Raw genomic sequence first — 17276 nt, 5'->3', positions numbered from 1 at the left:
TATATGTTTGCCACATGGCCTGCGCCGCTGTAGGGCTTGCAGAACTTTTGTTAGACCGCGTCCTGCGTTTCTAACAACACACCGATGGTCGATAGGGATCTTATTCAGTCTATCAACACCAGCCGGCTTAGTGAATATAGATCCCTGGTACGTATAACTGTATGTTTTAGAAAATAAACTTGTTTGATATGCAGTTGGTAACTAAGTACAAAAGAACATCCAGTGCGGCACAGTTTGAGATAGAAAAGACAACAGAAAACAGCATGCAGAAGCTGTACATAACAGGTAATGAACAAAAGAACGTATAAATCGTCAAAGAATGAAATATGCATAAGTATCAAGCAAAGAAAACATCCCAAGCATAGTGATCAAGACACCATCCAGCTCACCCCTTACTCGAAACAGTACTCCATTTGGTAAATCTCCTAGCCAACGTCATAGCCTTGCCAAGAGGTCCCGAAGCAGGCACCCCTTTAACAATACCCGTCACATCTGCAGTAGTAACTTGCTGGACAGGGCGCTGGTCTTCGATCATGGCGCTCTGTTCTTTCGGGTAATTCAACGCTAGAACGCCCATCTGGCCTAGGAAGGTTGGATGTTCTAGGAGCTCCTCGAAGCGCACGTGGAGACCCTCCTGTTCAAGCAGCCAAAGTACCTGGCCCATGTTGACGATGTCACCGCCAAGCTCGAAGAAGGAGGAGTGGAAGTAGAACTGCGGGCTCGTGGACCGATCTTTGCGAGGGAGTACCTGCTTCCAGATACGGGTGAGAATGTCACTGTGGACGAGGATCTCAGAGATGCTGCGGTTGTTGAGTTCCGCGGTGAGGAATTGCTCGTCGGAGATTTGGACCTTGTCGGAGACGATCTGGCTGGGTAGGGAGCGGAGTGTATTGGGTGATGGAAGGGTGGCGTTAGGGTTGTTGATGAGGTTCTGTGCATTCTCGCAGACCATATCAAGAACTTTGGTGGCGAAAGTGGAAGTGATAGGGCCACTGTGGGAGTAGGCGAGGGAGATATCAATCTTGTCCTGGTTGGATGTTGAGGCCAGACGGAAATCCGAGAGATTGTCGTCAACGCCAGCACCGCCCAGGTCGTAGATGTTGTCATCCAGCTCCATGTGCTCTCCCAGTGAGAGGTTCTGGTGGAAGACTGTAGTACTGAAAAAGGTCGAACCAGGCCAGTCGGTGCAGCGTCGGATAATCTCCCTGAATCCCAACGACTCGTAAGGCATGTTAGCGAATTGCTGGTCCTGGAGATAGCGGAAGAGGTCAAGCCCAGTCCAGCGCTGTAGGAAATTAACTCGGACAGGGATTAAGTTGAGACATGGGCCAACGGTCGTATCGACACCGGGGACTGTAGCATTTCTGCCGTTTATTGTGAGGCCGAAGACCACGTCAGATGAAGCGGATAATCTTGCCAGTGTCATAGCCCACGCCGCCTGCATGGCTGTTGCGACTGTAACATTTCCAAGGGTGCTGGCCTTGATTTCGATTGTTTTCTTCTGTTCTGTCAAAGCCCCCATGTAGTTGAAAGTATTGGGCCTTTCTCTCCGAATGACTTCTGTCATACGAGATCCCTTGAGAAGTGTAGCCCAGTACTCATAGTGTTCCGACGTGATTGACCCAGGAAGTAAGCGCATATAGCTCGAAAATGTGGAAGCCGGAGGAAGGGGACTGCCTTCGTATCCTGTCTTGATGGCAGATAGGATCCGTCCCATGCACATTCCGTCATATTGAGCGTGCGACAAGCGCATCAAAATGCGATGTTCATCCGACTTCTTCTTCTTCACTACATAGAACTGCAAATATTGCTGGCCTTGTCGTGATTTCTCTTCGCGGTCCTTCTGTCGTAGTAATTCGGTATACTCGTCCAAGCTCTTCTCTGTCTCCCTGACAAAGATTTCCGGTCGAAGTTTCTTGAGCACCACCTGGAAGAATTGGCCATAGAAACAGACGAAAGTAGTGCGAAGTATATCGAACGAGTCGACTACCCTCATAAAGCTTTCCCTCAGCCTCTTTAGGTCCAGTGGCCCCTTTCCATCCATATAGACGTAGTTCAGCATCCATCTTGATTCGAAGAGGCTTCCGGTTATGGCGAAAGCTTGAAAATCTGTGACAGGAAAGATACCGGCGATGCCACTTCTGAAGACTCCAATCTTGGGGCAAATTCCTGCCTCCAAAATATCATTGTCAAGATTTGTTGGCCGTAGGACTGACATCTTCTCAGACGAGACCGTCCGAGAGAGGGTTATCTCCCTGACTTGCTGCTCGGCTAGTTTCTCATCGTTAAGGTCTCTGTTGCTTGGATCCTCACTGTCATTTGTGGGAGCTGGAGTCGGTTCCGATGAGTGTTGTTTCCTGGAGATTAACTTGGTATTGACCGGGCTTCCATCTTGTGCCTGTGTTGTCATTTGATTCTGCGCAGATGGTGTAGCCAACTTCCCTCCCTCAATCATATGGCCGATTATCTTATTCACCCGGTTGTCGATCAAATTCTGCAATAGCTCCCTATTAACAGTGTTCTCAATTAAGCCATCCCCATCTTGAGGTTCACTTGACAGTTGTGTTTGGGATGGTAGAGATGGTCTCGACAGCTCGCCCTTGATTACCAGGTCTGAAACTTTCTCAGACGGCCTGTCGATAAATGATGTAAAGACCTTGCAAACAGCGTTAGCCAAAAGTCTTGCTCGGTCGTCAGATACGGTGTCTGTCCAGTATCTGAGCAAGATCCTCTCATGACCCTTGGCGATGTCGACACTCAAAGTTACAGGATACTGGTACAGTTGTTAGACTCTAATATTCCATTTGGAAAGATGGACCATGACTCACCTCGCTCGGATCATGCCCCTTTTTATACTCAAACGTTATCCCTTCTTCGGTGGAACCTCTTTGGAAAGTGTGGTTTTGTATCGAAAGAACCGAATCGAACAGCATCTGGCCCTGGTGCCCGATCTCATGCTGAATTTGAGCTAGCGAGCAGTTCTGGTGTGGCAGGTTCCGAATGTAATCGTCTTGTACGCAGTTCGAAATATCGAGAAGTGACTGGTCAGCGGCAAATCTGACTCTGCAGCAAAGCATGTTGATGAAAACTCCCACCGCATCTTGTATGCCGGGCACTGAGGAATCCCGCCCAGCAGACGGGTAACCAAAGCAGATGTCGTCGGAATCGGTAAAACTCCGCAGGACAATGGCCCAAGCCGATAGGGTAATATTCGACATAGTGATTGAGTTTTTCTCGCAGAAACTGTGCAATTCGTGGAACCTGCTGAAATCAATCATGAACGAACGCTGCTGGCGATCTTTGCGTGTCTCGGAGGGAGTTGATAGGTGGCAAGGACGCACTCCAGACAAATATCTGGTCCAGTTCTTCAAAGTCTCTTCTTCAGTCCGACTTTTGATGTGCTTGATGTAATCGCTGAATAGTGGCCCCGGCCCTGCAGGAAGCTGATTGTTGTACGCAAGAGCCAAATCTCTGAGAAGTATATCAATCGATCCGCCGTCGATGATGGTATTGCTACCCTCCACTTTGATCCAAACCCTTTCGGAGGACGATGTGCAAATAGTCAGCTGTTGTGGTACTTTGAAAGGCCGCTTATTGCTCATGCTCAAGTGATCAACCTTTTCGAGCAAGTCACACGCGTCCGAGTCGCTCGAATTGATTTCAAAGACATCATCATCCAAATCTTTGACCACCACTTGATCGAATGAGCCGCCTCGATAACTAGCATCAATGAACAAAGTTCGTAGTACAGGGTGTCTTGCAACGACCATCGCCCAAGCTTTCCGGAGACGCTTCGAGTCTATTTTGCCGCCGCCTCCGAGGTTATGCGCCTCGTAAATCCCACTAAACATGTAACCACGTGGATTCCGAAGCTGGTTCAGTAGGATACCCTCCTGGACAGGTGTACATGGGTAGATGTCTTCGACCACATCCCAGCTTCGGATACCCACTCTAGGAAGCGTGTTCTTCATCATTCTATTCAGGCTGTCGTAAGTGATTGATAGCAAAGGGTAGTCACTGAGTGTGGGCTCTGGCACGAAGTCCTTGAGATTGAGGATGTCTTCCTCAAACACCTGCTTGCATTGGTATGCCCAGTCTCGGATCTTCTGCTGGTGTCGCATATTCGTGTTGTATCTGAATGACATGTGGAGCTTGGAACTCAGAACAATGGCCGATACCTCTAGAAGCGCAAATCGCGGTGTATTCAGGCCTATGTCACTGAACCCTTCTGAGAGTTGGACGTCAAGAAGGTCTCCATATTGAGAGAATAGAGACGATTTGCTTTCCAGTTGCTGTAGCTGACCAAGATAGTTGAACATCATCTCTACCGGAGCGGGGAAGTTTGGTTTCTTGGAGTGAAGAAGGTTTTGAGCAAAGTAGTAGCGGTTGTCGCTCGCGACTTTGCGCCTCATATCCTTCACGCGCTTCAGAGTATGGAGAATATCTGCATAAATGTTATTATGCAGCTCATTAATTGGCCTTAAGCGTGAAGTATCTTACCTGGACCCCCTTCCACGTGCAACGGTGTCAATGTGGTAAACCAGCCAACCGTCCGCGACAGATCGATACTGGAATCCCAAGGTTCACGACCATGACCTTCGTTGTGTATCGTCGGACTCCTTCTATCAGTGAACACACGTTTGAACGAGTGAGCAACAGCTGCAAGCAATAGGTCGATTGTCTCGGTGCGAAGGACGTCGTTACACCCTCCGAGAATTAGGTTAGTGGCTTTCTCTCCGAGGGTAAAATTCTCCGTCTTGGTTTGGCCATAAACATTTGGCCTATTGTCCATTCCCCAGTACTTCAAGTCCGGCGTTTTCACAGAAAATGGGAGCTGCGTGTTCTCTTTCTTGACATGTTCCTTTTGGAGGTCACACCAGCCCTGGAAAGACAGCGACTTTTCTGGAGAGAGAGATCCAGACTCGATGAAATCTTGCAGATCTTGTAAGACGATCCGCCAGGAAACAACGTCAACGACCAGATGGTTTGCAACCAGGAAAATAATCTGCTTTCCGCCGCGGATTTTGAATAAGTCTGCTACAAAAATAGGACCGGTTTGGATGTTGAGAGAACTCTGGGTTTTCGCAATCATAGGCAGCCTTTCACTAGGGTCATCGATCGAATGCACGCTGAATTTGTAGCATGACCCAACATTCTATAAAGCCGTTAGATTCAATCATAGCCAAATGCTAGGAGAGCTTGGACGTACCTCCATCGTCCTCTGTTGCCACTGCCCACCTTTCCCTTTGCTGAACCGCGCCCTAAACATTACGTGCTGCTTGACCACAGCGTGGACGGCATTCTGTACAACCTCGGGCTTTATATCTCGGTTAATCTGGACCGTAATACTTTGGTTGAAGCGACTCGCGCCCTCGTAAGAGCTCGCAGATTGGAAGTACAGGCGTTGAATTGGCGAGAGTGCAAAGTACTCGCCGGCCTTCTCTTTCACTCGAGCAACTAGTGCCTTAGCAGCAGCTGATCGAGCAAGCTCCTCGATTGATTTGCTTCGAAGCACATTGTCAAGGGTCAGAACAAGCCCAAGCTTGCGAGCTTTGGAAATGACTCCAATCCCGCTGATGCTATCACCGCCTAAATCAAGAGATCAGCACTTGTCCTCGGTAAAGTTATGTGAATCACACTTACCCATGCTGACGAATGAGCGATTGAGGTCGACCTTCTCATTGGGAAGATTGAGAACTTGTGCGAAAATGTCTCGAAGCGACTGAACAGTAGATGTACGGTCTTCCTCCTCTCTCGGCTCGATGTTGCCTCGCTTGATAGCGTCATAGTCTGCCATAATGCGTTTATGAGTAGCATCGTCAGCAGATTCAAGCCAAGTTGTGACTCTCTTTCTATTCAACTTTCCAGATACGAGCATTGGGAGTTTCTTCATGACCGCCCAAGTTTGCGGGACCATGTAAACTGGCAACTGGGCTTCGAGGCTCTTCTGGATCGCAACCAGCTCATGGAACGCAGTTTTTGCGAAGCTATCTCGGTCTATAAGCTCACAGGTGTCATCTAGAGACAAGCTTCTGTTCGACGGCAACGAGTTCAAAGTGAGCACGGTAACGAGCCGTTTTTGGAGCGGCCCTGCCTTCGGCAAGATGACGACAGCGTGATGGATGCGGGGGTCAGCTTGCAAGCGACGCTCTATCTCTCCGAGCTCCATGCGTTGGCCCTGCAGTTTGACTTGGTAATCTTTTCGGCCAAGGTACTCGATGGATCCGTCGTGATTGTATCTGACAAGGTCTCCTGATTTGTATATCCTCCGCGGAGAAGGCAGAGAACGGGGGAAGAGTTTCATCCATGCTGGCTCATACACAAAAGCCTCTGCTGTCTTCTCGGGGTTCTTGAGATATTCTCTAGCGAGGGTTGGTCCTTCCATTGCCAATTCGCCAACAGCCCCTAAAGGTGTAAGTCGATCGTGGTTCTCAGGGTCAACCACCCACGTCAAGGTGGACGGAATTCCAAAACCGATGCGAGAACCGTCATGGTCTGGTGAAACATCTGGGTCCATAACTGCAACTATAGCCGTCTCTGTTGGGCCGTAGGCATTCATCAGCTTCACGCGGTGAGCCCACTTCTTGACCACTTCCTGTGACAATTTTTCTCCACCACACACTAGCACTTTCAGGGTAGGAACTGTTGACGGTTCGAGGATATCGGCAATGGAAGGAGTCAAAAGCGACCACGTAACGTTCATTCGGCGAATCGCACCGGCGACATCATTCAAGCGCTCTTCTTCACTGGGAATGCACGTACAGCCACCAAGCATCAGTGTGGCGAAGATCTCCACGATGGCCGCGTCAAACGTAAGCGACGCAAAATGGAAGGCTCTCGTCTTTTTGCTGATATTTAGAATGGGCGCAAAACCCATAATACTGCTCACTATCGCTCGGTGATCAATTAGAATTCCCTTGGGCCGGCCAGTGCTCCCCGAGGTGAAAATGGCGTACGCCACGTTAGAGGGGGTAACACTCTTTCGACCTTCCATGCCGGACACGAGACTGCTATAGGCTTTGATTGTATCTTTGCTGACTGGGATTACTGTTGGCATGAATCCCGAGTAGCGACCTTGGTGCTGTGGAGAACAGCACACAATTTGCGCGTCCACTTCCTCCATGATTTCTTTGTGTCTTGAAGTTGGGTGAGAAGGGTCCAACGGGACGAATGCTCCACCGGAAATCAAAATGGCGACTATCGTTACCACGGCCCATAGGGATTTGTCCAGGCACACTGGTACCATTGTTTCGGGGCCAACGCCACGAGAGCTGAGATAGGTCGCGAAGGTTGTAGCGAGTTGGTACAGTTCCCGATAGGAAAGCCGGCCATCCCAGGCGCAAATTGCCGGTGACTGAGGCTGGGCCAGGTATCTCTCTTCGATAACATGGTGGATGCATCTGTCAAGTTTGAAGAGTTCTCGCTTGTTCCATGTTGCGATTTGGTCTCTGTCGGCAGGACTGCATAATTCAATAGATCCCACGCTTCGATCTTCACTCTTTGAGAGTGAAAAGAACTGCTTCAGAACGTAACAGAATTGGTTCATGACGTTCTTGATCTGCCAGCTGTTCATGATGGTCTCGTCATGATGTGCCGTGATCTCCAATTGTGAGTCACCAACCTCGCACTCGACTACCAGCGGGTGTGTGAGGAAGTCCTCGTTTGTCTCGCAATCTTCAGGCGACCACAAATCTCCATAAAACTGGTCCCCGCTAATCTGAATGGCGAGCAAATTCTGGAATTCGCAAGCAAGAGCTGTATCATTGCTTAGTTTTCTGATTTGCTGGAGCCCAGAATGCTGGTGGGAGATCATCGACGTCGTGAGTTGCCGTACATTTTCCAGATATTGAGCGATCGGAAGATCGTTTTCGACTTGGATACGCGTGGGTGCTGTGGTGAGGACTGGGCCTACCACGTTAGTCACACCAGACAGATGGATATTTCGTCCCGTCAATGTTTCACCAAAGCAAACATCAGTAGATCCTGACTGGGTGGAAACAACAAGAGCCCAAGCTGCACGTATCAACTCAGGTATACTCAGATCCACAGGATTGGATCCTCTGATGATTGCCATGCTGCAGCGGTGCTTGTTGCCCACACGGCCAGCGTCCGACGAGGACGGCTTGGGCTTAGGGAAAGGAGAGCAGGATAAACCAGAGAGATGGGACTTCCAAAAATTGTCCGACTCGGAGATATCTCGCTCCAGCAGATGCTTAACAAAAAGCTTGTATGGAAGCACTGGGGCTTCAGCCGGAAATCCCGAATAGATTTCCTCTACTCGTTTAAGAACGAGACCCATGCTCCAACCATCGTAAAGCGCATGATGGATGGTCCAGATGAAGTATCGTTCACGCGAGGCTTCGGAGCTGACAATCGTGTAGTCTGTGAGCCTTCCCCCGTTGTGCTCTGGTAAGTTCACTGCATCATCCATGGCTTCCTCGAGTGTCGCTTTGAAGTCCCAATCAATCAACTCTTCGTCTAAAACAGCTTGAACGAACGTGGAAGAGTCTGTATGCACGATGCGGGTCCTCAAAATTTCCAACTCATTCACAGCTTGCTGCCAGGCGTATTGGAACTGCTGGATGTCGACCTTTTCTGTGAGCCGGAATACAGGCCGAGCGAGATAGGCCCCTCTTTGCTTCAGAGACATCGTGATAAGCCCTTCTTGAACGGCACTGCAGGGGTACGCATCGTATATCGAATCCTCCTCGACCTCACATTGATCGGCGACCTCTTCCACAACCTCGTCCCGGGCCAGCGAGGTAGGCAAGAGGTCAAATTGCTCCGCGGTCGTCGTATCCGAATCGCTACTCAGGCGCTCGCAATTATCTGCCATTTCCATCAAGACTGGAAATTTGTAGATACTGGCAACAGTAAGGGAAATGCCGCGTGAGTACAAAGTCCCAACAATCTTCATGGCAGTAACGGAGTCGCCACCCAGTCTGAAGAAGCTGTCTTCGGCATTGACGGAGCCTGGTTCTAGTCCCAATGCTTCCTCCCATACGCTTCGGAGGGTCTTTTCCACGCTTTCTTCCGACTTGGTTGCCTTCTTGGTTGTTGTCTTTTGGAAGATAGATTGTTCTTTGACACTCTCTGTCTCAAAATCCCCATTGACAATATTGATTTGCGAAAATTTGGAGGGTGCGTATGTCTCCAGTGCCGTTTGATCTGTCCTTGACAGGTTTCGAACTGCTTCTCGTAGCGCTTCCCGGTCCAGTATACCCGAAGCTGTAAGCGGCATCTTGGGCACTGGTAAGTAAAACTGTGGGGTTTGGTCCGCGGGTAACGTCTTCGATACCTTAGTGTGCATTTCTGCCACGAGCTTGCGGAATTCAGACGACGGTTGGGTGATCAATTGATGATGCTTATCCATCTCAGAGGCAACGGAAGCACCAGACAGCACAAACACAATTAAATGTTCCGTGGTATCCAGTCTGCTAGAGACCTCGACCAATTCCACCGCACAATGTGCATCAGGCGATAGGAAACCGTTGACACGTTGCTCAATGCATACGGTTTCTCTCTGCATCTTGACCATCCCGTTCTTGTTGCCGAGGTAGATCAGGGTCCCATCGGAATTGAATCGGGCCAAATCTCCTGTCTTGAACATCCATCGCGTTGATTTCGAAGAGGTCGTGGTGGCGTTTCTTTTACCAGGGCGCTGCCTTTCCATGTCTAGGCTCCACGTAGGGTCCTTGATCAGCCCCGATTTGGCATTATCTTCATTGAAGAGATAGGTCTCAGACAGAATTGGCCCTTCTATCACAACCTCACCAATACATCCAATGGGAACAAGATAGTTGTGGTTCGAAGGATTGACGAGCCATACACCACAGGCAGCATTGGATACAAAATTCGAGACCTCTTTTGCTGGGTCTGAGTCGTAGATGCAAGTTGAGGAGCATTCAGCTGCGCCAAAGAAGGTGTAAAGTCGGACTTTCGGCGACCATATGTCACGAACCTTTGTGGGCAAGCATTCACCGTACACAGCCAGCTTTTGAACATGGGTGATTTCGAATGGGTCAATGACAGACGCAGCTGAAGGTGTGAGGCAGAGAGTATTCGCTTTTGATACATTGATATTCACTGGTAGATGCGCGGGATCGTTATCCGACGGAAAGCATACACAGCCTCCGCGAATCAATGTACCGAATAGTTCCTGGAGGAACATATCAAATGTATAGGAAGAGAACAGGAACATCCTCGTCGCTGAGCTTAGATCAAGAGTTGAGGCGAGCGCCTCCGCTCGCATGAGAACCGTATTGTGCTTGAGCACTACGGCCTTTGCGATAGAAGAGCCCCCAGTAGTGAGGATTACGTAGGCATCATGGGAAGGCAGCGAGCGGGGCTGGAAGTGACGGTGGTGTCGAGGAAGATACTTGAACAGAGGTCCGTCAATAGGGATAACATTGGGGATCACGCCTTCATAGGCTTGAACTTTTTGCGGGGAGGCGAGAACAACTTGAATATCGTTGTCCTTGAACCAATCCTTGGAGAAATATGGGGGCTGCGAGTCGGGAATTGGAACACTTATTCCTCCTGCTTTGAAGACAGCCAGAATGGTAACAGCCTGCCAGGCAGATTTCTCCATATCAATCGGTACGAGAACGCCCTCTCCCACGCCGAGTTTTTCCAAGTAGGCTGCAAGGCTGGTAGACATTGCATGGAGTTTGGAATAGGTCAAATTCACATCACCGGCGGATATTGCGAGAGTATGTCCGTGCGCATTGGTGTTCTCTTGGATAATCTCTTGGACACATTTACCAGCAGGTCGTGGAATATGACTATTCCATGCTGCTACCTGCCGTATGTCTGAGTCACTCAGAGCATCTATCTTGCCGATCTCTTTGTCTTGGTAGTGAATGATGTTCTCGAGGGACTTGAGAAAGGTGCTAGCCACACTCATAGCTTGACCGTCCGATATGGTGTCTGTCCAATAATTCATCTCAATGTCGGCATCAGTATCAGAGACTTCAACGTTGACAAAGACAGGGAACTCTGCAGGATCATGTTTCGAAGTTTCTCGGAATTGTATGCCATTCTTGCGCTCAGCTTTCTCGCTTGGAAGTCTCCGGTAGGATATGGTCGTGTTGAACAAGGCAGTATCTGAGAGCTTCAAAGCGTGTTGGATATCGATGAGCGAGCAATGCCTGTATGGCAAGCTTTCCATATAGTTGTCTTGAACTTCGTACAAGGCTTCTCGGAGGAGGGTATTCCCAGACACATTCATTCGGCAGGCCAAGAGATTGACTACTGGGCCAACAATGGAGTCTACATCATCCACGGGAACGTCTCTCAAGGATGCTGTGTAGCCAAAACATACGTCATCCGAGTTGGTGAAGGAACGAAGCGTCAGCCCCCAGGCAGTTCTGAATACAGTCGACAAAGTCAACCCATTATTCTCACAGGACTTCTTGAGTTCTCGACAGGATTTGAAGCTCAGTTTGAAAGTTCGAAGCTCTTTTTCGGAGATTTGACCATCATTCAGAACGGGGAGATGGCAAGGCTGGATGTTTGACAGATAAGAGAACCAATAGTCGATGCCAGAGTCCCGCTTTGTGTCTTCCAAATAGCGGATGAACTTCTTGAAGGTTGGTTTGTGGTCTTTATCATTGTCAAGGTTTCCGTTGTATGCACTCTGCAGATCATTGAGTATGATTGGAATGGATGCTCCGTCCATCGATGCATGGCTCAGTTCGATCCGGAAAAACACCTTGCCAGTGGCGGTCTGGCAGATAGTAAATCGGTGAGGGGGCTGGTTCGCGGCATATTTCGCAGTGTTCTGCTTGTCCAGGGTTTCTAGCACATCACTATCGTCCGTGCACCTGACATAAGAAGGGCGCGAGTCGAATGTCTTCAGGACAACTTGGAAGAACAATTCGCGGGTGGTCAGGTTCTCCACGAACACCGATCGCAGCATCGCATGGTAAGAAACAATTTGTTTCCAGGCACGAGCAAGCTTGTCAACGTCAACTGGCATGGCGGAGCTCGTCACTTCGAATGTGGCGTTGACGGCGTATAGGGAGTTATCTCGGGAGTAGCCGAGTAGAATGCCTTGCTGCATTCGAGAGCAGGGGTAAATATCCTCGATAAGCTCTGGAGATTGGATCCCAACTCTAGGTAGCTTTTTCGACACTATTTCCTCAAGCTCCTCGTAGTTGAGGGATAGCATAGGAAAGCTGCTCAAAGTAGGTCTCGGTGCGAGAGAGCGTAATTTTGGCCCGAGATGCATGAGCAGCCGGCGACAGTTTGATATCCAATCCCTTATCTTTCCCTGATGGTTCATGTATCTGTTGAAGGTAAAGATAAAACGAAGTCTCCCTTGGACGGCCATGGCGGAAATTTCAAAAAGCGCAAATCGCGGAGTATCTTCCCCGAAGTCAGCTGCCGGATCGCCTTTGCCCGACTCTCCGGCCATTTGGCTCATGAGTTGGAATACACCGTCATGTCTTTGAAGATCGCGGTGCTGGCCGACATAGTTGAACAAGATCTCCATAGGGCAATGGTGTCGAATTTTCAGGTCGTCTTTTCCCTGGAGCATACGGCACGCGAAGTCGTGTCGGCCGTGATCTGCTACACGTCGACGGAGGTCCTTCACACGTATGACTGAATCTATCGGATCGTCCCCGACGTATTCAGACGTCATGATCGGTTGTAGAACGGTGAACCAACCAATTGTTCGCGAGATGTCGATCGTGGCATCCCATGCCTCTCTACCGTGGCCTTCATTATGAATCACGGGTGTAGGCCTGTCTCGAAAGCTTTGACCAAACGAATGGAGAAGCGCGGCTAGAAAAATGTCGACAGGCTCGGTCTGAAGATTTTGGTGGCAATCCACTAGCAGGCAGTTGGTGGTTCCCGCATCGATTTCGAAAGTCTCACAGTCGACATCCCCGTATGTCAGGAGTCTGTTCTTCACTCCCCAGTAACCAAGATCAAGGGCCGGAATAACATCAATGTTCTTTCCTTCGGACAAGGCTGCCCGACACTGCTCGTTTTGTAGGCGACACCAAGTTTGGAATGGGAGAGAACAGTTTTCGGATTCGGACTGGTGAGGATTCATTATGAGATCCTCCAGATCCTCCAGTATAATTCTCCACGAAACGATGTCAACCACCAAATGGTGAGCAACAAGAGACAAGTAGGAGTTATCTCCACTAACGTGGAACAAATCGACTGCGAACAATGGGCCGACAGAAGCATCTATTGCTGAATGGCTTCGAGCAATCGATTCCTTGCTGTCATCCAAGCGGACAATTTTGTGCGTTTGCAAGCTGTATGAACCAGCAATATCGGTAGTAATCATTTGTTGCAGATCGCCTTTATGGTGGGCAGGGGTCAACCGAGCGCGCAGCATGGAATGACGGCTGATGAGGGTCTCAACAGCCCGTCGCAAATCACGCACATCGACCTTTTGATTGAGGCGGGTGAGAATGCTCTGGTTGAAGTGTCCTTGGTGTTCCTGGCGTACCATATAATGGAGTGTCTGGATTGGCGAGAGGTCGAAGGGCTCATCAACCTGCTCTTGGTAGGAAGTTGCCTGGTGGAATTTTTTCGCATGCGTCGATAGTTCCCTGACGGACTTGCTGCGGAGCACCTCTTGCACTGTGAGGCCAATCCCCTGCTTCCTGCAAAAGCCGATACATGTCAGTGCGGCAATGGAATCGCCGCCCAAACTCAAGAAACTCTTGTCCAAGCCAACTTGACTTAGTGGGATGTTCAGAACGCGACTCCAGATGGAAGCTAGTTGATCCGTCACTGGGGTCGTGGTTTCAGCAACGACTTCGCTTGTTTCAAGATCAGCTGCGAAGAATGGGGTTTCCGAGTCGTTTTCCATTTCTGCCACCCAGCTCGCGGTTGACTTCCTGTCGAGCTTCCCGGAGGCGAGGAAGGGAAAGGCCTCGATACAAAACCACACCGAAGGGACCATGTATGTTGGCAAACGAGCGGACAAGTTTTGGCGAAGCTCAGCAACTGCTTCAAGCCTCATCGATGGATCGACAAGCTTCAATGGCACTTTTCTCTTGTCTGGATCGTCGGACTCCGCTGACAATGTAAACACTGCCACCAGCTTGCCTTGCGCAAACCCAGACTTAGGGAAAAGCACCAGGCAATGCTTGACCTTTACCTCTGTGCTCAATTGATTCTCAATTTCTCCCAGCTCAATGCGTTGGCCGTGGAACTTCACTTGCGTGTCCTTTCTTCCTATATACGTTAATGAGCCAGCATCGGAGTTATACCTTACCAAATCTCCAGTCTTGTAGAATCTCCAGCTAGACGGACGAGCGCCGTCTCTTGTCGCCCAATCTGGGCTATGAACAAATGCTTCATTCGTCTTTTGCACATTGTTGATATAACAGCGAGCAAGTGTGGGTCCCTCGAGTAGTAACTCGCCGGGGCAGCCAAGAGGAACGAGCTTGTTATGATCATCGGGATGCACTATCCAGGCGCGGACGCCAACAGGGAGACCAATATCCTTGCAGTCTGAAGATGGCGTGACGCTTGAATTGACCACAGACACAACGGCACCTTCCGTAGGTCCGTACGCATTGACGAGGTTCAGCACTGACCATGTGCTCAGTTGTGACGGAGACATTGCCTCCCCACCCAGCACAAGCGTCTCCAAGGTTGGCACCTCGGACGAGTCGAGAAATTCAACAAAAGAAGGGGTCAAAAGAGCGAAATTCACTCTCATGCCGTTAATGACCTCCACGATGTCATTCAAACGATCCTCTTCACTCGGCACGCAGACGCATCCACCTTGCATTAGCGTAGTTAGAATTTCAACTAGGCATGCATCAAACGTGTGTGCCGCAAATTGCAAGCTTCGGGAACGCGAATCGATGTGCAGCTTTGGGGCCCAGGCCATAGCGCTCGAAACGAACGCTCCGTGCTCGAGCAATGCACCCTAGGTCTGTCAGAACTGGTTTCCAGATTCAACCCAGGAGTCCACTTTCTGAATTACCTTTGGCTGTCCTGTGGATCCTGAAGTGAAGATTATATAGGCTGCGTTGCTACTCTGGACTTTTGCCAATGAGACATTTCTTCCGCGCGATTCCTGTGGCGCGTCCAGGACACTGTCATCCAGTGGCATCAACATCTCTGCAACATTTTCCAGATTCTCAACATGATTTCTGGAGCACAGTACGATCTTTGCTTCCGCAGACTGTACTAAAGACTGCAAACGTGAAATTGGGTGTGTTGGGTCGAGCGAGACAAAGGCACCCCCCGCCTTCATCACAGCTAGCATTGCAACCACGTTCCATTTCTAGGGTAGATAATCAGTAAATTATTATGGAGGGGGCGATTATGGAGGAGGGGGGGGGGGGGGGGAAGAAAAGAAAGGGAGTCTCACAGATTTATCCAAGCAAAGGCCCACACGAACTTCTGGCCCAACGCCTCGTGCTTGGAGGAGAGATGCCACCCGAGAGGCCAAATCATCCAACTCTCTGTACGTCAGGTCCCCATCCCAGGCGCACACGGCCTCTTTGTCGGGTCTAAGAGCAGCTTGTGTCTCTATGACTTCATGGACACACTGATCGAGACGTCGCGGTGGGCTCGCATTGAGCGCGCACAACCGCGCCCAATCTTGCTCAGAGATATGGCCCAACGCGCCGCCCATGGTGGCATCTTGTGCGGAGATCAAAGTGTCCAGTAGTTGCTCAAAGTATTTCGCAATACTTCTCATTTGTTCGGTAGACATGTCATCGTTCCACCACTCCAGAATGATGCCAATGTCATGCGACAGAATTTTCACCTGAACCCGGACGCGACACTGAGAGAACAATTTAGCTTTGCAATGAGGTAAGTGTTATATTGGAACATACGTCTTCGGGAAGAGTGATTGCCTGGGCCCGTCCTGTAGAGGACGCTTCCCGCACCATCAGGACGGTATTGAAGAGAAGATAGCCGGTAGAACATGCGCTCGTGTCACGGCACAGGCTCTGGACCGTAGTGGGCTTTCCCATGGCCTCCACTTTCTTCATAGTCGCCTTGAGAGAGTCATCCTCGTTTACAGCAAGTCTGAACTCCGGTATATTGGCAATTCCTGTCGACTGCAGTGAACCCGATAACGAGTCCTCTGCGCCGGTGCGCTGGTAACCGAAACAGATATCCTCGGATTCTGTGTAGCGATAAAGAAGGGCAGTCCATGCAGTCTTGAGAATGGCTTCGAGGTTTCCTCTCTCCCATGCAGACACCAGCTGGCTGTTACGCTCTGGTGTCGTTCTCAACCTCATGGACACAACCCGTTTGGGTCCCTTTGATTCGGGGCTAAATCCCGGTAGACAACATGGCACAGAAGAAGGAGCCATGGCTATTCGTGAGTATTACCGTATTATTTTAGTTGGTGGGGTGGTCTTCGGGGTAGGGACGAGTCTTTTCGACGTAGGAAAAAAAAAGTTTATGATAGCGACTCTCGGCTCGACGGCTTTCTATCCTTAAATTGAAGACATAGACAATTAGCTCGGGGCTCGTATTTTCAGCCTAAAATAGATTACCAGAGTGGCTAACAGTAGAGCTTCATCCTATGGTCCACTGGAGATCGGTGGACGAACTAGAGTTCGGGGGCAATGAAACGAGAGATCTGAGAGCCAATAATGCAGGTCAGGCTCGGGAAACGATGATTTCAATATAAGATACTGAAATGGGTCAAAAGCTCAGAGGTTCCTTGCCTCGACTCATGGCCGACACAGTACAACTTAGGCACAGTGACATTGAGATCCATCACCGGCCTGGGCCCATGTGTTGACGGCGTGAGGCACTCAGCTTGGGTGGCTCTGGAATGAGTGGGTCAATAACAGAAATAGTAAACGATAATAATAAATAAAATAGAAAAAAAAGTAAAAAAGTAAAAAGGAAAAGTCAAGAAAAAAGGCAGAAAAAAAAGAAAAAATGCACAAGAAGTACAGGGTTCTGATGGATTGTTGGTGGAAAGAAACCTGCTGCTGTCAGTGACAATGATGGACTAAATACTCCCCCGTACTCCGTATGGGCTTACGGATTGGGTGGGTTTCTAACAGTTTCTATCCCTGCATCTACTGTTTGACTGCATCCTGGCTGGTTCACAAGGAAAAGCGTGATGACTCGGTCCATCATCAGAGAGGCTCATTGTAGACTTGTTCTTACAGTGGCTCTTCCTTCACGCGTATCAAACCAGTGTGAACTATCACATCAATTTTGCAAATTCTATGAGGTTTCTTCGTATTTTGGGCAGCCTTATGATATACAACGGACGCCTGGTGACAAGCTGAGCTGCGATCCTCCTTTGTGAGAAG

General features: G+C 49.6%; 1 protein-coding gene across 1 annotated transcript; it reads right to left on the bottom strand.

The window, feature by feature from the left end:
- Positions 1 to 147: 147 nt before the first annotated feature.
- nrps1 (nonribosomal peptide synthase Pes1) lies at positions 148 to 16527 on the bottom strand. Its single transcript, XM_024819088.1, has 9 exons — positions 16500 to 16527; positions 15828 to 16433; positions 15356 to 15775; positions 14966 to 15268; positions 5644 to 14908; positions 5210 to 5589; positions 4501 to 5155; positions 2829 to 4444; positions 148 to 2773 (listed from the first exon to the last, which is right to left on the bottom strand). Exons 2-9 carry the CDS (start codon positions 16311 to 16313, stop codon positions 386 to 388), a joined length of 15513 nt encoding a protein of 5170 aa, XP_024673981.1. The 5' UTR covers positions 16314 to 16433; positions 16500 to 16527; the 3' UTR covers positions 148 to 385.
- Positions 16528 to 17276: the final 749 nt, after the last annotated feature.

Source organism: Aspergillus candidus (genome assembly GCF_002847045.1).
Source record: "Aspergillus candidus strain CBS 102.13 unplaced genomic scaffold BDW47scaffold_10, whole genome shotgun sequence".
Taxonomy (NCBI): Eukaryota; Fungi; Ascomycota; class Eurotiomycetes; order Eurotiales; family Aspergillaceae; genus Aspergillus; species Aspergillus candidus.
The sequence above is the reverse complement of the archived record's forward strand: the minus strand, read 5'-3'. Positions and strand labels throughout refer to the sequence as shown.